Source organism: Neofelis nebulosa, chromosome 16, assembly GCF_028018385.1.
Source record: "Neofelis nebulosa isolate mNeoNeb1 chromosome 16, mNeoNeb1.pri, whole genome shotgun sequence".
Classification (NCBI taxonomy): Eukaryota; Metazoa; Chordata; class Mammalia; order Carnivora; family Felidae; genus Neofelis; species Neofelis nebulosa.
Genome location: NC_080797.1, coordinates 30259342 through 30287226, shown reverse-complemented (window position 1 = coordinate 30287226; position 27885 = coordinate 30259342). Strand labels below are relative to the sequence as shown.

The 27885-nt window shown below is 48.1% G+C and overlaps 1 protein-coding gene across 2 annotated transcripts in view; it reads left to right on the top strand.

Annotated features, from left to right (window-relative positions):
• Positions 1-27885, top strand: part of ITGB3 (integrin subunit beta 3) — a 55675-nt gene that overhangs the window by 9243 nt on the left and 18547 nt on the right. For both annotated transcript variants that reach the window (XM_058705712.1, XM_058705713.1), the window contains exons 2-10: positions 8371-8456; positions 15964-16159; positions 17285-17537; positions 19091-19253; positions 19886-20047; positions 22619-22714; positions 23140-23229; positions 23935-24074; positions 25517-25941. In XM_058705712.1, the coding sequence (XP_058561695.1) occupies positions 8371-8456; positions 15964-16159; positions 17285-17537; positions 19091-19253; positions 19886-20047; positions 22619-22714; positions 23140-23229; positions 23935-24074; positions 25517-25941 (1611 nt within the window). The remainder of the gene's footprint in view (positions 1-8370; positions 8457-15963; positions 16160-17284; positions 17538-19090; positions 19254-19885; positions 20048-22618; positions 22715-23139; positions 23230-23934; positions 24075-25516; positions 25942-27885) is intronic.

The following is a 27885-nucleotide window of genomic DNA, read 5'->3' as shown; positions in this document are numbered from 1 at the left end:
CCAGGCATGATCTGGCTTTACTTACGAGGGCAGGGCCTACTGGCTGAAGAGTCAGTGAAAGGGTATGGCCGGTGGTGAAAACATTCGAACTTTGTCCAAGCAGGTCCACTTGCTAGGGAGCAAACCTGTCTTTCTACCGTGCCCCACATGTCATCCGGCAGTAAGTCCTTGGAACATGTCTAGGGTCTGACCACACTGTTAACACCGTTACTATCCCAATCCAAATCCCTGCCGTCTGTTGCCTGAATTATTGTAATAGCTTCCTAACCGGTTTCTTTTCATCTTGTTCCCCTTAGGTCTGCCTTCCTTTCAGTGGCCAGGAGGACCTTTTCTCTACTCACATTTGCTCAAATTCCTCTCGTGGCTTTCCATCATATGGAGAATGAAAGCCATACTCCTTACCATGGTTGTAGCTTTCTAGCGTTTTGGTCCCTGACTGCTTCTCCAGCCACTTCTCTGCCTCTTTCCTCCTCCCTCTCTCTTCCTGCTACTTCTTTAACAGGCTGAAGTCCATCTCGCACTTGTGGATTCTTTCTGGAATGCTTGTCCCCTAGATCTTCTCATGACCCACTCGTATCATTTTGAAATGTCAACTCAGAGAGGCCTTTCTTTTTCTCTTTTTTCCCCCTTTCCTTAATTGTTTTTTTTATTTGAGTACACTTGACATACATGTTACATTAGTTTCAGGTGTGCAACGTAGTGATTCAACATCTCTATACATTATGCTACATTCCCGAGTGTAGCCGCCCATTGTCCCCATGCGACGCCATTGTAATACCATCGACTGTATTCCCTATTCCCATGACTTACTCATCTCAATGCTGGAAGCCTCTATCTCCCAGTCCCCTTCACCCATTTTGCCCATCCACTTATCCCCTTTTCCCTCTAGCAAACATTGTTTGTTCTCTGTATTTATAGGTCTGATTCTGCTTTTTGTTCGTTCATTAATTTGTTTTCAAGATTCCACATATAAGTGAATCATATAGCATTTGTCTTTCTCAGTCTGATTTATTTCACTTAGCATAATACCCTCTGGGTCCATCCATGTTATCACCAATGGCAAGATCTCATCCTTTTTTATGGCTGTGCAATATTCTAGTGTGTGTGTGTGTGTGTGTGTGTGTGTGTGTGTGTGTGTGTATTACATCTTCTTTATCCACTTATCTATTGATGGACACTTAAGTTGCTTCCAAAGTTGGGTATTGTAGATAATGCTTCAGTAAACATAGGGGTGCATGTATCTTTTTGAATTAGTGTTTTTGTTTTCTTGGGTAAATACCCAGTAGTGGAATTATTGGATCATATGATGTTTCTGTTCTTAATTTTTGAGGAACCTCCCTACTGTTTTCCATAGTGGCTGCACCAACTTACATTCCTACCAAGAGTGAATGAGGGTTCCTTTTTCTCCACATCCTCATCAACATGTGTTATTTCTTGTCTTTTTGATTTTAGCCATTCTGACAGGTGTGAGGTGATATCTTATTGTAGTTTTGATTTGCATTTCCTTGATAATGAGTGATGTTGAGCACCTTTTCATGTGTCTGTTGGCCATCTGTAGGTCTCTGGAAAAATGCTTATTCAGGTCCAGAGAAGCCTTTCTTGACCATGTTCTCTAGAAGAGACTTCTTCCCCTCATTGATGTTATTCTTTTATTCTCCTTTTGTTTTTTTTAAAAGCATTTGCCACTGGTTGAAATTGTCCATTTTTGTTGTAAGTTTTTGTTTTTGTTTTTGCACTAAAATTTGAGCTCCACAAGACTAGGGGGCTTGTTTCGTTCCACAATATGTCTCCAGTGCCTAGGAGAGCGCCAGGCATAGGTAGGTGCTTCATGAATTGTTGTTGAGTAAATGAATGAATGAACACCAACACCAATGATGTATATTAGTATAAAAGTATAAAGCTGAAGTGGCCATGTTCCTATTATCTATAGATGGATTAACCATAGCAAAATTTTCATTCCAGAATGGCTTTTTTTTTTCTCAATCACATAAAGTATTTAAGGGCAGTGTTTCTCGAAATCGTGTCATATATGCTATAGAAATGCAAGACCTTTTTGTATTATCTTCTTAGGGGTGCTACAACTGTGGGGCTTAACGCAATGAACTTTATTCTAGTCTCCCTGGAGGCTAGAAAACTGGAGGCAAGGTGTCAGCAGGGCCCTGCTTTCTCAGAGACTCTGGATAGAATCCTTCCCTGCTGCTTCCTGTCTCCTGGTGGTTGCTGGTACTCTGGCATTCCTTCCCTTCCAGTTGGATCACTCCGATCTCTGCCTCTGTCATCACATGGCATTTTCTCTGTATGTTTGTCTTCACATGGTGTTTTCCCCCTGCAAGGACATCAGTCAGGCTGGGTTAGGCCTCCCCTAAGGACCTTATCTTGATTATATCTGCAAAGATCTTGTTTCCAAATAAGGTCACAGTGGTAGGCACTGGGGGTTAGGACGTCAGCATATTTTTCTGGGGGCACAGAATTCAACCCATAACACATTTTAATATTGGTAGAGGCAAATTATACACAAATGCCTTCTGATGTCACATGCCATATTTAACGACTGTGATGCACTTTTTTAAATCTCTGAAATTATGGTACATCCTACATCCATAGTCTTAGATATGGTGAAACGTGGAAATTTGGATTTCCTGCCATTTTGGGTGATGCTTCCTGGAGCTTTATGCTCAGAGGTGCGTGTTACCTTGAACTTCACTTTTCCCTTCCCCTTCCCCTTCTCCTTCCTTAGATTACTGAGCTGCTGCTACATGTAATGAAGGAACAAAAATAAAATAAACTTTCTTAGCAGATTGCTCTAAGAAAGTTCTAGAGAAACTTGTGGATCCATATGGCAGTAGCATGAGATGTTTTGTTCTTGGATGACTCACTCAGCCAGGTGACTGCAATGGAAGATCAGGCCCCACCAAGTCAGCCGGTGTCCCCGTGGACCTAATTGGGAAGTGACTAGTCAAAGGTCAGTGGCAGGGCTGGAGAGCCAGGCCAGACCTCCTTTCTGGCAGATAGTAAGACAGTCCGTGGTGTATGCAGTGTGGATCACCCTCCCTTCCCACTAAACACCTCTCCTTTTGACTTAGCCCTTTCCTGAAGCACCCTGGCTTCACTAGGGTGGCCCATTCCTGCATTCTGGTATCCTGGCTCATTGGACAGTGTGTCCTCAAAATAGCTCTCATTGACGCATTATGACTTCCACTTGTTCCAACTCCCTTCCTAGTTCCTCTTTTTTCCCCCATTTTCCCCATCCTTTGTCTCTCTTCTGGTTTTGTGAATTGGGCTGACGTGCCAAACCACAGCCTTTCCTTCCACTGCTTTTCAGGCAAACTTCTTGGCGGTCTTGTCTATATTTTCTTTCTTTCTTTTTTAATGTTTATTTATTTACTTTGAGAGAGAGAGAGAGAGATTGAATCCCAAGCAGGCTCCAAGCCACCAGCACAGAGCATGACGTGGGGCTCGATCTCACGAACGGTGAGATCATGACCTGAGCTGAAATCAAGAGTTGGATGCTTCACCGGCTGAGCCACCCAGGCGCCCCTCTCTCTGTTTTCTACTTGGCCTTCTCCTCTTGGCCATCCCTTCCTGGACTGGATTTTCGAACACTAATATTCCTGACTCCATTTAGAAGTTAGATCTGACAACTGATTGTTTTACTGTAGTCTGATGCTTTCTGGCTCTGTGCTCCCACCACCCCCTGTTCAGGGCATGCTCAGCAGTGTGTCTAGTGTCATGTAGAAGAGTGGCTTCAGGGAAAAAGTAAGAAGAAAGTAAAACATTCACCTGCCTCAAACAGCTTGGGACTCAGGATGAAAACAGCAAGGACATAAACGACAGCCACTGTAGCAGCAGCAGCAGCCTTTAGGGAGTGCTTCCTGTGTGCCAGCCCTTTGTGCTCAGAGTTTGACAGGGACTTGTTTCATTTAATCCTTACAGCCACCCTGTGAGGACCAGGGCCCTGTTTGCTTGCTCTGGCTAAACCATCAGAGGAAATGGGTGGTGGGGTTGCTGATTGTTTTCAGCGACAAAGTTCTGATGAAGATTGCCACTTCTCTGGCAGGGCTGAGTCTGGGCCCTTGAGGCTGAGCAAGAACACATGCCTTATGAATGGCTGGAAACAGAGGCCCAAACTCCTTCCACATGTTCAGGAGGGAGGGGTGGTCTCAGAGCTGAAGCTCATTGAATCAGCGTGGCCCAGGCGCAGAAACTTCTGATGAGTCAGTCACTTTTAGCCACGGCGATCCGGGGAACCTGCCTTTGGTGGTAGGTCTTGGTGGGGGGTATTGTGGGGGGAATCACTGGTTCTCATGAAATCAACCTATGATTCACTAAGAGAGGAAAGGGGAACGGGCTCTCATGACTCCCCGGGCATGACTTCCTAAAGAACAGATCCCAGCGGCTTGTCTCATCCTCTGGGGTCATGGGCTGCCCATTCACCGGGAGGGGGCCTGCTGTTATTTATTTCCCATCTGGCAAGGCTTTCTATTGTGGCTAGGAGAGTCAAGGGCTCCTAGGCAAATACATGCTAATTTGAGAGTGAATGGGTGGAAAAATGGATAGCCTGGGGAGAGTTTTCAAAAATAATTGGAGGTGCCCACACCTCCCATGGTCCTCTTCTCTAGTCTCACTCTTCCCGAGGTCTCCCCCTGCCTCTTCCCCCCAACCCCAGTGAAAACCGATGGCATTTATGTCTGGAATTACCCCCCTCCATGCTGATTCCCATGGAAACTTTGAGGAGGGAGACAGAGACCTAAAACATTTTGAGCTATGCTTCCAGTAAGGCAGTAAAGGTGGAGGGGGGGGGGCGGGGTGTGTGTGCTCACATCTGGCCAGGGAAAGAGCCACCACGAGCTGAGACATGGCCAGGCAGTCCTCGCAAGGGGAGGCCTCCTGGTTGCCTCGTGGATTCTGAACTGTGAGGTCCTCTGAGGCCAGCAGCTCCTGGCTACCTTCCTTCCATTATAGACAATGCGTGGCTGAGGGCTGCCCCAACTCAGAGGTGGCCTTGGTAGCTCAGGGCCAGGCCGGGAGCCACTGCTGTGATTCCCACGACACGGTCCTCGCGCTCGCTCGGTGAGAGTGTCAGTCAAGTCAGAGCCGGGGGCCCAGAGGTTCCTCATGGGCTGGTAGCGGCACCCCACTTGGGGAACTGTGGATTTGGGAAAAGCCTTTGAAAGTTAGACTCGAGCTCTGAGGAAGTCTGGGGCTTCCAGGATTCCACATGTGATGCTGGTGTTTTTAGGAGAACAGTGGAAGTTTAAATTGTCACAGGCACTGTTTCAATGCATTTGCATGTTTTATAATGGAACTCAATGCATAATTTGGAGACGTGAGCTTGGTTGCTTAAAAACACAAAATATAACTGATCCAGGCCAGTGCCTTTCAATTTGCTCCACTGTATATCTATGGAGCATCTCCTGTGAGCAAGGATCGGGGCTGGACGGGGCTGGACGGGACTGGATGGGGCTGGACGGGGCAAGCCTCAAGAGGCTTATTAAAATCTATTGGGTGGCAGTGTTGTTAAGATAGATAGATGAACTATTGTAACGTTAGGAGTTACGAGTGAAGAAACAGGCTAAGAGGAGATGCATACTCTCCCAAGGCCACGTTAGCAGTGGTGACTCAACGAGGACCGCAGTCCACTGATTGCATGCTTCCCTCTTCTGTTAGCTCCCTCCGCCCCCTGGTGAGGCCCTGAGATGGATATCGGTAAAACGTAATTTTTTAAAGAGGTAAAAGTACGTTACCATACAAGTGTAACACGCACATGTGCCAAAGATTTTATTCAGCTTAATTAATGAGGGAGTCAGGTTAATTCAAAAGAAAATTCAGGGAAGGGAGGGGCGCCTGGCTGGCTCAGGGCATAGGACATGCGACTCTTGATCTCAGGGTTTTAAGTTCAAACCCCACGTTGGGTGGAGAGATTAATTAAAAATAATTTAAAACAATCTTTAGAAAATTCAGGGAAGGGAGATTTATAGTTGGTAGTTGAAAGGAATGCTGAAATCAGTTACCTAATATTTTCAAAATTGGTTAAAGGCAATAAAACCAGACAGAAATCATTTGTATCGCTGTTGGATAAGAACCATATACACTGTTATTATCAAGAATCATTTCTTTTTGTTTGTTTATTTTTATTTATTTTGGGAAAGATACAGAGAGCAAGCAGGGGAGGGGCAGAAAGAGAAGGAGACAGAATCCCAAGCAGGCTCCATGCTGTCAGCACAGTGCCCCGTGCAGGGCTTGAACTCACAAACCATGAGATCGTGACCTGAGCTGAAATCAAGAGTCAGACACTTAACCGACTGAGCTACCCGGGCACCCCAAGAATCATTTCTATTGTTACTGGTTTTCTACAAGTTAACCTCTACTTTTATAGAGTTCTAAAATGTCCTAATCAATAGAAGTCAAACAAAGGTATGCACTCCTAGAAAATCAGATAATCCCTAAGTATGGTGGGTCTACTTGTCAACACTGGATACAACAGATAACAATGGATAATTTTTCTTGACAATATTCTGTGTGTGTGTGTGTGTGTGTGTGTGTGTGTGTATGTGTGTGTATACACACATTTTCTGGGTATGTTTTGTCTAGGTGTTGGAAGGGAGTTCACACACGTTATAATAAAATAGACTTGAGACATTCAGCTTGATAGGAAGTTTTGGGGGCACTGGGAAAAAAAAAACAATCTTTTTTTGATCAGGCTGATTTCCCTAAAAATAGATTTGCTGGTCTTACCAGCCGGGAGCAAAGGGACTACTTTAGGAAATTGGATGAAGGACCTGGGTCATGGAGAGTAATGTATCTTCCTCAGTATGTTCCTTACATTGGAAAAAGCCTTCCTGGGGACCACTGCGGAAGGGAGGAGGTTTACCTGGCTGAGCCCAGAAAGGCTGAACTAGGGGAAGCAGGGAGGATGAGAGCTTCCGCCCAAGCCAATGCCTGGGGTTTGCTTCCTGGCTAGGCTTCTCTGGGTTATTTTGGTCTCTGTGGTGGCCTCTGCTCTTCCTCCTCCCTCCCCACACCCCAGGCTTTTCTCTGTCCCATGACAATGTGAAAACTGTTCACATTCGAATGGCTTTTTGTCATGTGCTGAGTGCTTCTCCTTCACCTCCCTGAATTCTTTGCACAAATCCTGTGAGGTGGGTGTTACCATTTCATAAAGGTTAACTGAACAGCTCAGTTAGTCCTGGTACAGCTAGTAAAAGGAGCATTCAGAATTCAAATACAGGGGTGCCTGGGTTGCTCAGTCGGTTTAGTGTCCGACTCTTGATTTTGGCTCAGGTCATGATCTCATGGTTCATGGGTTCAAGCCCCACATCGGGCTCTGCTCTGACAGTTCTGACATCGGGCTCTCCCTGCTTGGGATTCTCTCTCTCCCTTTCTCTTTGCCCCTCCCCTGCTGTCTGTCTCTCTCTCTCTTTCAAGATAAATACATAAAAACTTTTTTTATACGTTTGTTTGTTTGTTTGTTTATTTATTTATTTATTTTGAAGGAGAGTGAGAGAGACAGAGCACAAGCGGAGGAGGGGTGGAGAGAGAGGGAGACACAGAATCCAAAGCAGGCTCCAGGCTCTGAGCTGTCAGCACAGAGCCTGATGCAGGGCTTGAACCCACGGAGTGGGAGATCACGACCTGAGCTGAAGTCAGATGCTCAGCTGACTGAGCCACCCAGGTGCCCCTGAATATGAAAACTTAAAAATTAAAAAATAATTCAAATACAGGCCTTCCAACTCCAATTCCTGCTCTTCCAGCTTATCTCACTCAGCCTTTTCTGACATTTCTGGCATTCTCCCTGGACCATTCTACACCCTGACACCTTGATATATGTATTGGGAGTCTTGAGAGGGCTTCAGAAGATTTGCTTTGTCCTGGAAGGCCAGTGGAACACTGCCTGGCAGTGACCCCCACCACTGCCCCCCACCATATTTAGGCTGTGTGTTAATGTTAGTACATCAGGGCCTGGGATCCCCACGTAGTGGCTGTGAATCTGTCGCACGAATAATTGGAGAGAGGGCACACTGCATTGCTCTGGGCCTCAGATTTTCCTGTGCACAATGTGGGTGTCAAACCAGTTGTTAATGAAAGCCTTTCCATCTGTTATGATCTGACACTGTGGGTCCATCTTGCTCCAAAGCTTGTCATCACTGGGGCCTCATCAGTGAGGGTGGCGATGAGTTTCTCCTGACCTTTCTCGTTCTCTTTCCTCCTTACGAAACAGCCTGTGTTTGGTGAAGGTCTATGGTATGGTCAGACCTGCTGTGTGCATCTGAGAGCTATACATCTGAGCATTTGGGGAAGTTGGGAAGGATGGGGCAGGCCAGTTACCCTGTCAGGCCAAGTCGGTTGCTAACGCCTTTGTCTCCTTTGCAGTGTCCAACATCTGTACCACACGAGGCATCCACTCCTGCCAGGAGTGTCTGGCTGTGAGTCCTGCGTGTGCCTGGTGCTCAGATGAGGTAAGGAGAGGACATCTGACCTTCCTTCTTAACCCAGGCTTCGCTGCTTTTGTGCAGGAATGGACCCATAGGGTTATCTCCTCCCTGCTAAATACACAAGCCCCGTGTCCCTTCTGAGCAGAACTAGAAGGAAGCCTTCAAATTGGTAGATGTTAACGTGAGCTGTCATGGGGTTGTTGCCGGGAACGCCGTCCAGACTCTGCGGTGTGACCCCCAGCACGAGCCAATGTGGTTAGGCTCCTGGCGTCACTGTAGCCATTGTCTCCCTTTGCCACACTTTGATTGCTTTTTTGTTGGGGTGGAGCACCCCGGGAAAGCAGGGTATCAAAAAGAGAGGCAGCAGAGGGTTATTGGTATAGAGGGGATGCTGGCATACAAACATCCTAGAGTTTTTAAAAGACCGGTAAAAGAAGAATCTTACACTTAACATGGCAGGGATGGGGGACGTTCAGTCAGAAGATCTTTTCTCTTCCCTTTTCCTCTGTGATGTCTGGACCCCCGCAGCTTTACCTGCTCCTCTCTCTCTTATTTTCCTCCTTCCTTCCCTCCCTTAGGTGTCAATGAGGGAAGGCGCTGGGCCCATTTGGTGAGGATACAAGGGTGATAGGAAAGGGTTAGCTGTGTCTAGGCAGAGGGTTTGTTGTGTCTGGGGCCCTAGGGAATGAGTGTGTCTGAGGGAATGGCTATGTTTGTGGCTGGGACGGGAATTTGGAGCTGGTGAGAGCTGGGGGGTGAGTGTGGCTGGAGGGAGTCCAGTGATTACAGACCGAGACTGAGTCATTGGCCTGGCCCCCGGCAGGTGTTTACCTGAACTTCTGGCCTGGCTGCTTCCCCACTACCTGAGGCGCCCTCTCTGTCACCACAGCACCTCTCTGCCCTCTGCAGTTTTCTGACTGCTCTAACCCAGCCTCCTCATCCCTTTGCTTCTCTTCCTGATCTGCTGAGTTTCCTAAAAAGGCAACCTCCCTGGCAGGCTGGTGGGGGTGTGGGGAGAGAGAGTGGGAGCTGGGAGGCTGTGTTTATCCTTAGACAGGAGGACTGCCAGAGCTGCGGGGGCCAGCCCAACACACTACTTTGCCTCTGTACAGTTCAGCACAGGAACTGCTTCCAGAGGCAGCTGCCCAACATCTGGGCCACATTGACTTCATTTAGCAAACGAAACATTCCCTGGGGCTGGGAGGGAGAGGTGGGGAGGGGGCGGGTGAATCCATCCTCCCTCCCCCCACCCCCATAGGTTCTCCACCCCTCTGGGCTGAGCTGGCTGCTCCAGTGTGATGGGGCCTCCTCCCTTGTCCTTTGCCATGTCCTCCTTCCCTTGGTTGCGATCATAATATCACTCAGCCGCTCTTGTAAGGAAGTTGGAATTCTGCAACTGCATCCCAGAAGAAGGGAGAGCTGGATGGGGTGGATGCCTCCTTCTTGGATTGGATGGCCTGAAGCTGGCTGGAGCAGATGGGTAGCCAGGGGAGAAGCCCTAGTGTCACTCAAAGGATGCTCCCATCCCCTTTCCCTCCTTTTCAACCCAAAGTGAGAGAAAATGCAGGCAACTGTGGCCAAGAGGCATCTGGGGAAAAAGAAAACATATTGTTGGAGTGTCCGTCACCCCTTTTGCTCTGCATAAGGACATGCCCTGTAGCTGAGGTATGTTGAGGCCGAACCAGACAAAGCCCGTAGGTCATGTGACCAGATTTTGGAAATGCAAGTGCAGAATATTTATGGATGACCGTGGTGAATTTTGTCTCCTGGGGCAGACCAGGGGAGGATGGAGGGAGCAGGAAGGTGAGGGTAGGATCAAAGCGTAAGGTAGGACCTGCCTAGGAATGGTGGTGGTGGTGGGGGGGGATGGGGTGAGTCAGAGAGGAAATGAGTGTATCAAGGACCAAAGAAAACTAATGAGTAGAAGTAGAAGGTCCAATAAGATATTCTCTGGGAGAATGGAATATAAACAGGAAAGTGGGGGAGGCCAAGGGGTTAGAGAATGACTACAACTATCTCTGAGAAAGGGGGAGGAGGGGAGGAGAGATAGCGGAGGAGCCCAGTATGAGGCAAAGTGTGTCAGCCAGGGAGGAGTGGGGGGGGGGGTGGGAATCCCAGCCTGTAACCTGAACATGACTGCTGGTGGTGGTTGTTTTTTTTTTTTTTTTTTTTTGCCCGAGGGCTTCCCCTACACAGGCCAAGTTTAACTGCTGAAAGTGTCTTGGCTGTCGGCTTAAAAACCCAGAAGTGAACCATCTGGGCCATTTTGTATGTGACTTGTTGAATAATTGACCCTAGAGGGCCCTCTGCCTCTGCCTCCCTTACCTTAGCCATTGCAGGAAGGGTTGGCAGTGCCTGGAAAAACAACTGGTTGGGCTCAGCTTTCCCTTGGTCCTAGAGGACAGCAGCTCTGGGTGTGTATCACAAGTGTTTGGCCGGGTAATAGGAAAACATAGCCAAAGTGGATGAGTGCAGTTTTGGGTCCATCTGCACAGGGTGTGTTCCTGGAGGATTGGATACTGATACGGGTGGGGGCGGTGTACTGTCTCTGGGATGTGAATATAACAAAGAGGCCAAGCTCCCCCAGAGATTCAACTCATGGTCTCGGCCTCCGTGGCGCCATGTTGGAATCTAGAACCTTCCAAACTTGCCTCGTTGTAAGAACCACCTGGGGTGCTTTTTAAATATCAAGGTTCCCCGGATGGATCCTGGACCTTTTGCACCAGCATGGGTTCTTATAGTAGCAAGTTTGGCAAATACTCCTGATCAAAGGGGCTGATCACTGGGGTCATGGTCGGTGGAGGTGGAGTTAAGGCAGCCAGCTAAAATTCAAGACACCCAGTAAAATTAGAATTAAATAACAAATAATTTTTAATGTAAGTATGTCCCAGGTATTTGCTACATTTGGCAACTCTAAGTAGAGGGGAGGTACTAGAAATTCTTCTGTAGTCCTGAGTTTACATCAGAAGGTGGACCAGCTGACACTCAGCCTGACAACCGAGGATGAAAGAAGAGGAATGGGTTTGGGTTTAGCTAAGTAGAAGACTCCAGTAGAGGTGACTTATTTTCTTCTCTGCATCTATTGGGGAAAGGTTTGAGGCTACTATTGAATTCTTTTTCAGTCGCATTATAATTTTGTTCTCACTTCTCTGCTGCTTTTTCTTTCTAGTTTTCTTTTAATCTGGAGGGTAAATGTTCATCTTGAGAGTTTTGCTAAATGTGTTATTGTAAAAATAAAAGGTATAATATTGAAAGTGTTCCCCTTCCCATAAACAATGGGGTATGGATACCAATAATCATAAACTAAAGTGCTTTTCTTTTCCTCTCCTTCTTTCTGTCCCTTCCACACTTTTGTCACTGTATGGTCAAGCCATTTCTTGTCCTCACTGGATGTCAATCAAGAAAACAATGTTAATTTCTTTGGGTTGGAGGCATTTGGTAGAAAAGAGTCACCCTCTTTTTTTTTTTTAACTTTATTTGAGAGAGAGAAAGAGAGCGAGAGAGACATTGTGCGTAGGGGAGGGGTAGGGAATGAGAAAATCCCAAGCAAGCTCCGCTCTGCCAACGCAGAGCCTGATGGGGGGCTTGAACTCATGAAACTGTGAGATCATGATCTGAGCCAAAGCCAAGAGTTGGATGCTTAGCCAACTGAGCCGCCCAGGTGCCCCCCCAAACAGTCACCTTCTATTTGCATTTATTGGTTTATATCATATCAAAAGAATTTGAGTATATTTGACTTCTATTGAGATTTTTCATATTTTGAAAGCATTTCGTGCTCACAGTCTTATTTTATCCCCTGACCAAGCCTGTGAGAGAGGTAGGATAATGAGAGTTATTCATGCTGTACTTTCGCAGTTTCCAAATCAGGATGAATGGAGAATAGGACTAATAGCATGCATCAGTCTCCCAGGAGAGGGAGGGGATTCAGCTCACACAGCATGTGGGCTGGAACCTCCCACCTCTGTGCTCAGGATCTTCCCCTGGGTCTTGGTTATTTCTGTCCTTTTTGTGTCACATCCGGTTTCACCAGGAACTGGAACTTTAACCTTCGTCCTCCCTCCTTTCAGTTTTTTTCTCTGAGTAACCTAGAGACGTTCCTTCTACCTTCCTAATCTGGGTTATTAAGAAAGGGAATGTTGCCCAAGTGTGTTGAGGTCACCACCTTGGTATCCTCCCGGGACAGGAGGCTCTCTGGGAGAGCGTGGCTGAAGGGCCCGCCTGTTATGTTCCTGACCTCTGATGTCAGTGACCGCAGAAGGAGGGAGGGAGACAGTTTTTGTTTGTCAGTGTTTCTATTTCTAAGGAAATTCATAACAAACCATAAGGACTATCAGCAGGGCTTAGTACTTCAAACCTTCTCGTAATAAGCACTGTCATATTGGGAAATGGGCACTCAAGAAACCCCGCCTTCAAGGGTGCAGCTTAAAGACCCACGAAGGCCTTGCTGCTCTCCTTCAGTTCCCTGGTCTCCCCTTTGCTCTCTCCTTTGGCAAATGTCTTAGTACTGGAAAGGGTCAGCTCCTCCGTGCATCTTGGTCTCTCCAGTCATTGCCTTTTTTGGAAGGTTTTCTCCCTGGGGCTTTGTGGGTAGCTGGGCTCAGAGATAAGGTAGGGAGCACTGTGAGCAGGAGGATGTTTCCTGGGGGAGAGGGGTTGGGAGAGATGTGCAGGGGCAGCCAGAGAAGATTGGGCACAAAAACTCCAAGTGCCCCTAAGTTCACTCCGCCATCTGTCCTTGGCCAGGGCTGGGAGCGGAGAGGACATTTTCATCTATCCCAGAGATTTGGAGGATCTGTGATGTCCCCATTGGAATCTTTTGGGCCAAGAAGCTTAAGTCCTTTGCACTGTTTCCCACTGCTGATGTCATTTAATCACCTCATACTCATGAAGCTGAGAGGGAAAGAAGGAAGCTGCCAACTTCCAGAAGCTTTTTCCACTTTTTGCCTAGGCCAGGATGGTCCTCATTCCATTTCTCTTAGTCTATTCAGGCAGCTGTAACAAAAATACCATAGGGGGCCTGGGTGGCTCAGTCGGTTAAGCGTCCCTTGGTTTTGGCTCAGGTCATGATCTCACGGTTTGTGAGATCGAGCCCTGCATCAGGTCTCTCTCTCTCTTTCTCTGCTCCTCTGCCCCCCACCCCCCATGCTAACTCTTTCTTTCTCTCTCGAAATAAATAAATAAACTTAAAATACCACAGGCTGGATGGCTTGAGAACATTTATTTCCCATAATTCTGGAGGCTGAGAAGTCCAAGATCAAGGTACCAGCAAATTTTGTGTCATAGTGGCTGTCTTTTTGCTATGACATGGCAGAAGGGGCCAGGGAGCTCTCTGGGACCTTTTTTCTTAAAAAAAATTTTTTTTTAATGTTTTATTTATTTTTGAGAGAGAGAGAGTGTGTGTGTGGGGCACAGAGAGAGGGAGACACAGAATCCGAAGCAGGCTCTAGGCTCTGAGCTGTCAGCACAGAGCCCGACACGGGGCTCGAACTCACGAACCGTGAGACCATGACCTGAGCCGAAGTCAGATGCTTAACTGACAGAGCCACCCAGGTGCCCCATGGGGCCTTTTTTCTAAGGGTACTACTCCCATCATGAGGGCTCCACCTCAAGACCTAATCACCTCTCAAGGCCCAACCTCCTAATACCTTGGGGGTTAGGGTTTAACATGTGAGTTCTGGGGGGGATACAGGCATTCAGTCTATAGCATTATTGGTTTCATGTTTCCCTCCACATGGGGAAGACTTTCAGTCTATCAGGCAAGGGCTGGGCATGAGAGGGAGAGAGACTTCAAGCATCAGGAGGAGTTTTAGGCTACAGAGTCCTGATTTTTTGAGTATGGATGGTTCCTTGTGGCCACATCCCTCCCTTGGCAATATGGCTACTAGTCACCTGCAGGGGCTAAGGAGGCAGAACATTATCTATCCTTCCCACACCAGCCACATCCCCATCCTGCATTCTGTTCCCTACCCGGGCCTTCTCATGTGTGACTCTTCCCAGGACCGTCGCTTCCACACTCCTGTTTCTCTGCCTTGTTCCTCACTCTATACAGAATTTAATACAAACTATCACTTTAAGAGGATAATTACAGTCAGATAATCTAGTTAGACCTCTCTTCTGCCATTCTTAGCTCTGTAACTTTGGGCAAGTTACTTAACTTCTCCAAGCCTTAGATGTCTTTCCTGCAAGATCGGGTTCCTCATTTGTGAAGCCTCCGGGCCTCAGGTTTTTCACTTAGAAAATAACAACAGTTCCGGCACGAGGGAACTGTAACCAGAGCTGTGTCCACATAAAGTGCGTGTCGCTGTGCGGGATATGTGGTGAGTTCTCAGTAAATGTTAACACCAGTTTTTCTGGGATATTGGTGCGGGCTGTTCAGCTGACTTCTGGAAATGGTTATGAGAGGGAGTGGGTAGGGATGGGGGTGAGGATCGAGGGCCTGAAGGCCTAAATATTGTGAAATAGGTCCAGGGAAGGGCTTTCCGGCTTTCCGGCCAGTTCTCCCAACCTGGCAAGGAGCCCTCCTGGATCTGTGCCCACACAGTGCTGGCTAAATGTGCTGGACGTCAGGGCAGGAAGGAACTGAAAACACCATGTCACCTGACCCCCTCATCCCACAGGTGAGGAAACTGAGGCTCAAAGGCGTGAAATGACTTATCTGGGGTCACGTGCTCATTAGTGGTAGACCTAGGATTGAGCCTGTTTCCTGATTTCTTTCCAGTGCAGCATGCCCCCCACTCAGTACTCCAGTGTAGACACACACAGAGCTTCCGAGGGCCGTGGGATATACGCCAGGGTTTTTGGAAGGGCGCTCAATGCCCTGTGTCCAGGGTAAGGGAGGAAGCTTAAAGTGATAGGGGAGGCTCTGGTCAGTGCCTGGCATCATGGGATTTGCCCCAGCTTGTGGAGTTTATTTATAACCGATTTATCCAGGAACTATTTATAGAGCATCTCATAACAATAGCTACCTTTTATTGAGCACTTATCCTCAGGCAGGCACTATACTCTGTGTTTCATGTGCATTGTCTTATTTAGTCCTGCATAACATCCCTGTGTGGGGGGCTATTATTATCTTCACATGACAGCTGAGGAATCGAGGCATGGAGAGCTTCCGTGACTTGCCCTCGGAGCCAGCTAGTAAGAGGCAGTGCTGAAGTGTCTCTGCCAGTCTACTCCTGTGCTCTGTACTTTATTTAATACATTGATGGTTGAGATCCTCTACATTGATTTCTGGGACTCATGTGCGGGTTGCATTTCTGTTTGAAAACTGCTGGTCTAGCAGGCATCCTACTCTACTGGCCCTCTTCCTAGCTATCAATCCACCAACAGGCGCTCACCCAGCATTTCCGGTACCTCAATTTCCCCCTTCTGTACAATGGGCTCTCTTAGGAGGGACCACCCGAGTTCATTTATGCTGGTTTAGCTCCGGAGTGCTGGGTAAACTCTAGGCTGTTGGGAGTTGGCAAAGCCTGGAGGATGCAGAGAGCCACATGGCTCTGACCACAGGGCCTCACCTTGGGCTCTTGTCTTACAGGCCCTCCCTCTGGGCTCGCCCCGCTGTAACCTGAAAGAGAATCTGCTGAAGGATAACTGTGCGTTGGAGTCCATCGAGTTCCCCATCAGTGAGGCCCGCATCTTAGAGGCCAGGCCCCTCAGCGACAAGGGCTCTGGAGACAGCTCCCAGATTACTCAAGTCAGCCCCCAGAGGATTGCGCTCCGGCTCCGGCCAGGTAGGGATGGGGCTCTTTCTGGGGAGAGATCCCGGACAGATGGGCACAGGGTACAAGGTGGAGGCCTGAACCTTGGGGATGTAGCTCACAATGGAAATGGGGTGGGAAGAGAAGGATGTTGGGGGTGGTATGGGCAGGAGAACAGAAGAAAATGAAAGGTATTGGGACTTCAAATCAGAAATATCTGAGTTTGAATCTTGACTGCCCCATATATTAGCTATCTGACCTTGCGCAAGTTACTTAACTCTTCTAAGATATTAGGAACTGGAAAAAATGTTTATTTCTTCTTTTCCCAATGCTTGTTTTACCTAACTTATAGCTTTGTGTTGAGGCTCCGATGAGATACAAAATGAGAAAGTAATCTGTAATTGTAAGCCCCCTCTCCAGGTAAGATTAGGGCAAAGGCATGGCAGCAGATAAAATAGGGGCAGGAGACTTTCGGGGGACAAGGATTAGGCTGAGACAGGCTTTTTGAAGCATTGATTTAGACTCTCCAATTACATCAAGAAGAATTTTACCAAGTACCCTCTTCATGCAAGGCATGTGTTAGGTGCTAGGGGGTTCAGAGGAGGGTGGGACATAGTTCGTGCCTTTTACAGAGTTGAAAGTGTTGTGACTGCCAAAACCTCTGTGACCCTTGGGACCTAGAGGGTTAGACAGATGGGCATTTAGAAAGGGTGGAGAATTTTAGGTGGAAAAAAAAAAAGAGGTTAAAATAAGAGGATTGGGGTGCCTGGGTGGCTCAGTTGGTTAAGGATCCCACTCTTGATTTTGGCACAGCTCATGATCTCACGGTTGTGGGATCAAGCCCCGTGTTTGGCTCAGCGTGAAACATGGAGCCTGCTTGGGTCTCTCTCTCTCTCGCTCACTCTCTCTCTCTTTCTCTCTCCCTCTGCCCCTCCCCTGCTCATTCTCTAAATAAATAAATAAATTAATTAATTAATTAATTAATAAAATAAGAGGATCAAGAATTGTAAGAGGAATAGAATTAGGGAGGAAGAGAAAGGACCAGGGCTTTCCAGTCTGGTTTGATCAAGAAGTTACTCAATCTCAACTGTGTCCAAATCCACTTATTAAGTCTTAGAGCGGGAAAAGGAGAAAAACAAACATCCTCTTGCCTTCCAGATGATTCGAAGATTTTCTCCGTCCAAGTCCGGCAGGTGGAGGATTACCCTGTGGACATCTACTACTTGATGGACCTGTCTTACTCCATGAAGGATGATCTGTGGAGCATCCAGAACCTGGGCACCAAGCTGGCCTCCCAGATGCGCAAGCTCACCAGTAACTTGCGGATTGGCTTTGGGGCTTTTGTGGACAAGCCTGTGTCACCATACATGTACATCTCCCCACCAGAGGCCCTCAAAAACCCCTGCTATGAGTAAGTCCCTCTCTGAGAAGCCAGGGCAGCATCACTTGCCTTTGTCTCAGGCAGGTGCAAGTCCTGTTGCCTGTTTCTAGCTCTGGGGTAGATTCGTTGGCTGCCGTCTGGCCAAATCCTGTCTGTTTTCTACCTTGGTCTTCCTGTCTGGCAAGTGAGCTGGCCTGTTGATCCGGAGCATTGTGGCAGTAGAATCCAAGGCTGTTTGGAGTGTAGTAACTGCCAAAATCTTTGTGACTCTTGGGAAGAGGATTAGACAGATGGGCATTTAGAAAGGGTGGAGAATTGGGGCGCCTGGGTGGCTCAGTCGGTTGAGTGTCCGACTTTGGCTCAGGTCATGATCTCACAGTTCGTGGGTTCGAGCCCTGCATCGGGCTCTGTGCTGACAGCTCAGGGCCTGGAGCCTGCTACGGATTCTGTGTCTCCCTCTCTCTCTGCCCCTCCCCGGCTCGCACTCTGTCTCTCTCTCTCTCTCAAAAATAAAACATTAAAAAAAAATTCAAAAAAAAAAAAAAAAAAAGGGTGGAGAATTTCCAGAAAGAAAACTCATCAGCTTCTTGGTCTTGTTACAAAGAAGTAGGAGACAAGTGAAAACGAGAGGGAAAGGAGATAAAAAGTAGAGAGACATTTATGGATGAATAAATAGAGGAATTATAATTTCGGAAGGATTGATTCCATTGTCTCCTCATCATCAAGGTTATGAGTACTACAGAGTTAAAATGCAAGGGGGATTAAGTCCTGGAGGAATATAAAAAGAGTGGAAACGATATTTATTGAACTCTCTAATAGTCTGAAAATTGATATGTGTGTTTCTGTTGACACTTTGGCTTATAACTGAATGACTTATTTAATTGGTAAAGACTCTGAACATCCATGGAGTGTAATCATTTCAAAGGATGGTTACTGAGCCAGACAATGGATGAATTTACCTTTTCGTTTTCAGAGTTATACGAGGTACCCTTTTGACTTTCTGTCTGGGTTGTTAAGTTCCCCAGTAGAGATGTCAGCCATCAGTTAAACTGTTGGTTGGTTTAGTCTGCTGCAGATCTATCAATTTGTTGGTGGTTCACGGATATGAAGTTGTTGATGAGCTTTTGCTTTATTGTTGTGTCAGTGTTACCTTGGAGAGGTGTTAAGTCCAAGGTGATGGTAACAACTGGAGCCTCACTCTGATATAAGCGCTTTCCATGAGTCAACTCATGGAAGCCTCACAATAACTCTTAGGAGATATGACCTATCATTTTGACCCTCTCATTTTGACCTATCATATGACAGTCTCATGGCTAGTAAGTGGAGGAGCTGGGACTTGAACCCAGGCAGACTGGTTCCATAGCTCACTATCTTATCTTGGAGGCCAGCTGGAGGCAAAGCCACCATGATGACTTGGGTCATTAGAGGGGTTTGGAGTCTGAACAGTCTGGGTAGTGGCGGTTGTATGGAATCGGCCTGGGCCTTGTGCTACCCATGCTTGTCTCCCCCTTTCTCCCTCTTACTCCTCATGCAGCCTTTTCCAGTTAGGGTTTCTGCTTCAATTATCTCCCTCCCTCCACCAGTATGAAGAACACCTGCTTGCCTATGTTTGGCTACAAACATGTGCTGACACTAACTGACCAGGTGACCCGCTTCAATGAGGAAGTGAAGAAGCAGAGTGTGTCGCGGAACCGAGATGCCCCAGAGGGTGGCTTCGATGCCATCATGCAGGCTACAGTCTGTGATGTGAGTTTGGACGGCAGGGAGTGGCGGGTGTGGTTGGCGTAGATTAAAATGGGGAAGAAGGTGGTCCAACTGTGGGGGTTTCTGTGCGAAATAAGAGAGAGGAACAAAGAGTTTTGTATAGTATGAGCAGCACATTTCTCCTGTTATGCAGCCTTTGTTTGTATCGTTCCCTGGCCAGAGCAGACGTTTTTCTGAACCTCAGTGATCCCAGATGTTTTCTGGGAAGAGCATCTTCCCACCTTTTCTAGAAGGGTGTCAGAGTCCAGGCTGGATGAACCTTAGCAAAGCGGGCAGGTGTTCAGTTGGGATTTCTCTAGCCCAGCCCGGGCTCGTACTTGCCGGTGGCTTTCTAGATGGGCCATGTGATTATCACTGGAAAAGTTATATTTGGAGTTGAAGTAGGTGTCTTTCAGCTGCCTGAACTAATCAGCTGAGACTCTTTTCCTAAGAGACAGAAACCTTCAACTTGGAAAAGCTCTGGCTTGTGTTCTGAGGACTGGGACTGAGGCCCCTCTTCGAGACGACTTGTTCAGCCCTTCACGCGTGGAAGTCCTTGGATCTTTGTTTTCTACCAATGATGTGGCTTAAGTTGCTTTCTCTCTTTTGCTGTTTTTTTTTTTTTTTTTTAACAGGAGAAGATTGGCTGGAGGAATGATGCCTCCCACTTGCTGGTGTTTACCACTGATGCCAAGACCCATATTGCGCTGGATGGAAGGCTGGCAGGCATTGTCCAGCCCAATGATGGGCAGTGCCACGTTGGCAGTGACAACCATTACTCTGCCTCCACTACCATGGTGAGATTCTTGGTACCACCTATGGTCCCAATTCACTCTGGCCAAGGCTGCCCTAACCCAGGCAGAGTCTTTGTGTGAATGTGGAAATGGCGGCACTTCCCCTGGGCAGGGTGCAAGGCTTGTTTCAGCCTGTCCTCCCGCTGCCCGGCATACCAGCTGGACACCCTCACCCCCGGTACGGCCTGCACAGCCATTATAAGTGGTCCTGGCTGTGGCACTGTCGCCACCACCTCCCCTGCCTCCAGCAGCAGAAGCAACAGCAGCGGCAGCAGCATGGCATCCAGAATGGACCCAAAGGACTTTTGCAGGCCCAGCTGGGAAGCGGGCCTTCCTGTCTACCGTGCACAGATTAGCCTCTTCTTGGAATACCGCGCTCACTTGTGATTATTGGAAGAAGACAGAGGAAAAAGAGACAAAGATCATCTGAAGAATGGCGATCTGTTCCTGTGAGGAAAGGTTAAAGGGACAAAAAGGAAGAAGGTGAAAGGATGATGTAGCTGATACAGAAGACGACTTCTTCTAAGTTGTTTTCTATGGCCTTAGTAGGTCAAGTAACAGGAGAGGAGTTAAGTGGCTGTAAGCCAGGAAGAAATGTAAGACCCTCAGAATACTGATACCTGGGCATCTGGGGGGAGGTGTGAACTCTACGTCTCTTAAAGACAGTATAGCCCCTCCTTGTCTAGGTGGCTTAACGGTACACCTGTGTAAAGGCGGGAGTTCCCCGCCCCCCGCCCCCCGCCCCCGCCCCCAAGCTGGATGATCTCATGAGTTCTCTGCAAGGTCTAGGATCCCAGGGACATGTTCGCAGTTCACCAGCATCCCCACTGTGGCTTGGGTTCTTTGGTGTCAGCCATGTCCAAGTGGGCAGGACCGGGCACTGGGTGAGTCAGTAATCATTGACACCTAATGTATGCAAGGCACCTTACCAGGGGCTGAGGGGGATAAAGGGACTACGTAAGGTCCTACCCTTTTTGGTTTAGTTGAGGAGATGTGCTACCAATAATACAAGATACATGATTGATTAGTGTGCAGTGAGGTAGCACGCTCAATAAGGGCTTTAGGTATTCAAAGGGGGAAAGCTCATCATGAACTGGGATAGTCAAGGAAGGACTCTCAGAGAAGGTGGGACCTGAGCTGGGTCCTAAGGAAGGAGGAGGGTTACCAGAAAGAAGGCCAGTCCATGGCGGGGAGGGGGGAGGGCAGCTCAGTGGTCAGTGGAAGAGGGAGAGAGGTGTATGCCGTGTGGACCAGAAGGCTGAGACCACGTTGGGGAGGATTACGCACGCCAGGCTGAGGCGTTTGTCAGTAGTTGCAAAACAAGAAGAAGCTTCAAAATGGGGCTTGACACATGCTGGATGGAGAGCAGTGGGTAGGGAGACTCGGAGTTCTGCCTTGCAGCTCCCTCCTTCCTTCCCGCTCGTCACCCGCCCCTCTCTCCTCGGAGCCCCAACATTCCCTTGCAATGCCCCTCTCTGCACTTCGCTTTGTGTCATATGTACCCGGCTTCGGCACTAGACTCTGAGCTCCTTGGCAGCAGAGACTGTAATATGTGTATCATTCAATAAATGTTTGTTAAGCGAATTAGTGGGGGGAAAAACGAGGCCTGACAACTAACTGGTGTGAATGCATCAAAGTCCAGTAGGAAGAAAGATGCTTGGTTTCCTTTCTTCCTTTCTTTCTTTCTATGCTTATTTATTTTATTTAAAAAAAATTTTTTTAATGTTTATTTATTTTTGAAGGAGAGAGAGACAGTGTGAGTGGGGGAGGAGCAGAGAGAGAGAGAGACAGAATCAGAAGCAGGCTCCAGGCTCTGAGCTGTCAGCACAGAGCCCTATGCGGGGCTTGAACTCACGGACCGTGAGATCATGACCTGAGCCGAAGTCGGACGCTCAACCGACTGAGCCACCCAGGCACCCCTATGCTTATTTATTTTAAATGTTTTATTTAATTTTGAGAGAGAGAGAGAGAGAGAGAGAGAGAGAGAGAGCGCGTGTGCGCATGCATGGGTGGGGTAGGGGCAGAAAGACGGAGACAGAGAATCAGAAGTGGGCTCTGTGCAGACAGCAGCAAGCCTGATGAGGGCCTTGAACTCACAAACCGTGAGATCATGACCCCGTCAACCAACTGAGCCACCTGGGTTCTCTTTAATGTTTATTTATTTATTTTGAGAGAAAGAGAGAGCACACGCAGTGTGCAGGGAGGGGCAGAGAGGGAGGGAGGGAGCGAGAATCCCAAGTAGGCTCCACGCTGTCAGTGCAGAGCCTGATGCGGGAATCAGTCTCATGAACTGTGAGATCATGACCTAAGCCAAAATCAAGAGTCAGACACTCAACCAACTGAGCCAGCCGGGTGCCCTGAGATGCTTGGCTTTGACCAGCCTTTGCCTCTTCATCTGTCCCTGGAGTTCACAACTGGGTTTGTGTTGCCACTTAGTCCATTGCCTCACACTGATCATGGCGTGAAAAGGTTTAAGCACCACCACCGTCTGGGCCACAGCCCAAATCAGCCAAGTTCTAAGGTGTAGAATTCAGGTGAATTCTTAACTGACTTCCACATCCTCCCATTTTACAGGATTATCCCTCTCTGGGGCTGATGACCGAGAAGCTATCCCAGAAAAACATCAATTTGATCTTTGCTGTAACGGAAAATGTAGTCAGTCTCTACCAGGTGACTGTGCCTTCAGGGATTTCGGGAGTGGGGTCTGTATTGGGTGGAGCTGTCTCTGGGAACCCGGGCACACTAGCACGGGCCATGCTTCCCAACCAGGAAAGCCCCTCCTCCAGCCTATTCCCAGGGGCAAATGGTTCCTTTTTATGGTCTCTCTCCTCCAACCTTGAACCTCACGGGATGGGTATGTTGGTGTTTGTGGTGCTGGAGGGGAGTAATTTATTGGGGGAGAGGGGTGTGAGAAGTTCTTTATAATTTTTCTCAGGGCTGCAAAACTGCTAGATTTGTTCCTGGAAGTGACAAGTAAAATATCCCATCCTTCCCTCAATCTTCGTTTCAAGACCCTCATTCTGATTTGGGGAGGGCTTTTGAGATCACCCTCTTCATTTAGTCAGCCTTGCACATCTCTCTGTCTTACCTTCTAGAACTATAGCGAGCTCATCCCAGGGACGACAGTGGGGGTTCTGTCTGCCAATTCCAGCAACGTCCTTCAGCTCATTGTTGATGCTTATGGGGTAAGTGTCTCGCACTGGGGTTGGGTCTGCTAAGAATCCACCTCACTCGGCATTCCCCAGGAGGGAACGCAGATTTTGGAGTCCTGGATGTGAGTCCACGATGCAGCCTTCACTGCCTTCCTCTTATTCTTCTAGAGGCTGGCTGATGGCCAGCACTGGGAGGAATGCAGCCTTCTGAGAGGGAAATGGCTCAGAAAGAAATGCCAGGGAGTGTCAGGAGCAGTGGGTGGAAGAGCTTAGAGAAGGTGGAAAGGAAAGAGAGGTTGGGGATGGTGATGAGGAAGGACAGGGTGAGGGATAGGGCTCCAACAATAGAGAGAAGAGGGAGCTGAGCCAAGGGGAAGATGAGATTGGTTAAAAAGTAGGTAAAAAAAGCTACTATCCAAGGTGACCAGTGCTAGCCCTCCCTTTTTGCATGTCTCTGAGGCTTGCAGGAGGGTGTGGCTGGTTTAGATTTTACCCAGATTCAACTAGACACCAGGGGGGACAGAGAGAGAGAGAGAGGAGCAGGCCTTGGGCAGGAAATATTATAAGAAATAGGCTCCTAAGGATGCTCTCCTCTGGCAGCTTCTAAGCAAACCCCAGCACCCAGCACTGCCGCGGTGAGTCCATGGCCACCCGATATTTTACTTGGGGTGGAATTGGTTCCTATCTACTTCCTCTCGGCTCATCTCCTTAACCTTCTTTTGCCCCCTTTCTGCTCAGAAAATCCGCTCTAAAGTAGAGCTGGAAGTGCGGGACCTCCCCGAGGAGCTGTCTCTATCCTTCAACGCCACCTGTCTCAACAACGAGGTCATCCCTGGCCTCAAGTCTTGTGTCGGACTCAAGATTGGAGACACGGTGAGGTGGGCTGGGCTGGGCTGGGCAGGGGCTGAAGCTTCAGCTCTGACCCTGGCCTTTGCCCCTGAGCATCTGTGGGCACCCTTCCATTCCTCCCCTGCACCTTCTTCCCGAAGGTCATTACAAGTTGGATATAATGGAGCTGCCAACCTTTTCCTCTGAGACTCCTGTTGTCTAAACTTCTCCACTATGCGGAGATTTTTAAAAAACTTGCGTTTAGCTTACCTCTGTTTGTTTACACACAGCTGATTGCAAATGAAAATATTTCTTACCTTTGGCCCAGTCTCCAGCCTCCCCTACGGTAATACCTGTCTTTCCTCTACAATGTGAAATGGCAGTCACATCTACCGATAGTTGCTGAGTGCCAACTTTGTGCCAGGCATCATTCGCTGCTGGAGATTCAACAGCAAATGGAACAGGCAAAAATACCAAATACCCACTGTCATAGACTTCCAGAACGCAAATGTTCATTTTGCCCCTCAGGTCCCTCTGTGGCCTCTATGGCTTTCTTTCCTTACTGGTTCTCTTCTGCTTCTGCCGATGGGGGGAGGGGTTGGTGAAGAGGGAGGGAAGCAGAAAGGGGGATAGCTATATCTCTATCACCGGTATCATCTGTATCTCTATCATTTCTGTATCTAGGTCCATCCATCTGTCCGTACACCTATCTATATTCTAGAACATGTGCACATATCCTGTCTAAGAAATATTGGCCGGAAAGGTGTTTGACTGCACAAGTGATGATGTACTATATGGAAATTAAACAGTAGATCCTGAGCCTTTGGTCACTGTGTGGCATCGTGTGGTGCCATATAGTGCTTTGTGTGTCTGGCTGACTGACCTTGCGTATAATCAGTCCAGCTGGCTTCGTTGGCCAGAGAAGAATTTTTATAAGATCACAGGTTCTGTTCTGCTTGAGCTGGCTTATTTCACAGGTGGAATTAAAACACACACACACACACACACACACACACACACACACACACACACACATCCAGGGGCACCTGGGTGGCTCAGTTGGTTGAGCATCCAACTTCAGCTCAGGTCATAATCTTGTAGTTTGTGAGTTCGAGCCCCACCTCAGGCTCACTGCTGTCAGTCTGTCAGCGCAGAGCCTGCTTCAGATCCTCTGTCCTTCTCTCTGCCCTTCCCCCACTTGCAGTCTCCCAAAAAATAAATATATATTAAAAAAAAAAAACAACCAACCTCTCTCCTGACTGTAAATTATGTCTGTGCCCCCAACCAGATACAACTGGACAACTGTTCCCAGGCTTTTCTTTTTGCTTTGCAGACCTTGGTCATTTGGAGGCTGAGGAACTCCAGGTTGCTGGGGGATGAGACACCCAGTTTGGATATTCCCGGGCAGGGCGGGGCTTCTTTCCCTCCAGGGCTGGAGTGATAACAGGGTGTGCCTGTGTTTGAATGCGGTCTTCCTTTCCACCCAGGTGAGCTTCAGCATTGAGGCCAAGGTGCGAGGCTGCCCGCAGGAGAGGGAGAAGTCCTTCACCATCAAGCCTGTAGGCTTCAAAGACAGCCTCACCGTTCAGGTCACCTTCGACTGTGACTGTGCGTGCCAGGCCCATGCTGAGCCTTACAGCCGCCGCTGCAACAATGGCAACGGGACCTTTGAGTGTGGGGTGTGCCGCTGCGGGCCCGGGTGGCTGGGGTCCCAGTGCGAGTGCTCCGAAGAGGACTACCGCCCCTCGCAGCAGGAAGAGTGCAGCCCCCGGGAGGGCCAGCCCGCCTGCAGCCAGCGGGGCGAGTGCCTGTGTGGCCAGTGCGTCTGCCACAGCAGTGACTTTGGCAAGATCACGGGCAAGTACTGCGAGTGTGATGACTTCTCCTGCGTCCGCTATAAGGGGGAGATGTGCTCAGGTGAGTGAAACTGCACACCCTCCCGCCCCTGTACCCACGCTCGCTCGCACATCCACAGCCTCTGGAAACTTAGGCCGGGGCTTAGGTGGGCACAGGAAGGCCCAGCAGGCAGAACTGAGTGGATGGTCCTTCCACTCCAACGGCAGAAGACCGGAAGGAGGTTCTCTGTAATTCCGCTCTGCTCCCCGCGTCCTTGCTCCTGGGGTACACAGCGGAAGTGAGCCTCTGCTCTCCTGGAGCATGGGAACGAGTGGGGGAGCCTGAAGGTGAAGACCGTTATTTTCTTTTCTTCCACCTGCCATCCTGCTAATACTTTAAATCACTGGCTCTTGATCATTTCAAGAATGCGGAACAACTCCCTTTTTAGGTTAAAAAAAAAAATCTCTGGCTGCTGGTAATTAGATTTTTAGTAGTTACAGATTTGGAAACTGCATGGTATCAGAATACGTAGTAAAGTTGGTAGTAATTATTTTACATGAATTTGTCTTTTCATGACAAGACTTGGAAAATAGTAAAAAAGCAAGGCAATGGAGCACGTTTAACAGCCAATACACTCGGAACAATGAGTGGAAAATCATAAGCTCTTTTTACATGCTGGCACTATTTTGTTATCGCTATTGGCACTATAACGTTTTGGATTCTAGATCTGTGCTGTCAGATATAGTAGCCCCGTGTGGCTATTTATTTGTAAATTAGTCACATTGAATTATAACTTAAATAAAATTTAAATAAATTTAAGTTAAATGAAAAATGAGGGGCCCTTGGGTGGCTCAGTAGGTTAAAGCTCTGACTGCACTGCCAGGGTGTTGACTGCATAGAGCCCGCTTGGGATTCTCTCTCTCTCTGCCCCTCCCCCATTGGAGGTTTTTTTTTTTCCCCTCTCTCTCAAATGAACTTAAAAAAATTAAAAAAATAGGGGCGCCTGGGTGGCGCAGTCGGTTAAGCGTCCGACTTCAGCCAGGTCACGATCTCGCGCTCCGTGAGTTCGAGCCCCGCGTCAGGCTCTGGGCTGATGGCTCGGAGCCTGGAGGCTGTTTCCCATTCTGTGTCTCCCTCTCTCTCTGCCCCTCCCCCGTTCATGCTCTGTCTCTCTCTGTCCCAAAAATAAATAAAAAACGTTGAAAAAAAAATTTAAAAAAAAAAATTAAAAAAATAAATGAAAAATGAAAAATTCATTTCCTCTGTTGCTCAGGAGCTCCACGTGGCTCGTGGCATGCTGGACAGCACAGACATGGGAAAGGATTGCCATTGAGAGGCCCAGCCTGCAAACTGGGGGTTACGATTTTGGCTCCTTCTACATATCCTACAGTATCTGCAGGATACTTTTTGTCCTTCTCATTACAAAATTCAGTAAAGTCTTGAGGCCCACGGAAAATCTCAACCTGGTCTGAGGCTACTTCCCCAGCTAGACCAAGTGGAACTAATGTGAACGTTGTCTGTATGTGCTGACAATCCTCGCAGAGGCAACTAGGCAGCCTGAGTAGTTCCTGGGGCACTGGGGATAGGTTTTCGCTGGATTATGGTCTCTGAGGCTTGATTCCTCTTGTGACAGAGAGATCAAAGACATTTGCAAGTTGTTTAGGATTGGTTTATGGGTGTATTGTGTGGTTAATTAACACAGATTATAATTGGCTTCTTTGGTGATCAAATCTATGGCGCAGATTGGCTTCCTTTGCAATGGGGTTTAAAGGAGCCAAACTAATCCAACCAGATGTTCACTTTAACATCTGTCTTTAAGAAAGCTTGATTAGAAAGGGCTGCCAGTGTGGTTCAGATGGTTAACTGACTCTTGATTTCGGCTCAGGTCACAATCTCAGGGTTTGTGAGTTTAAGCCCCACGATGGGCTCCTCGCTGACACTGTGGAGCTTGCTTAGGATTCTCTCTCCCTCTCTGTCTGCCCCTCTCCTGCTTGAGCTCGCTCTCTCTCTCAAATAAATAAACTT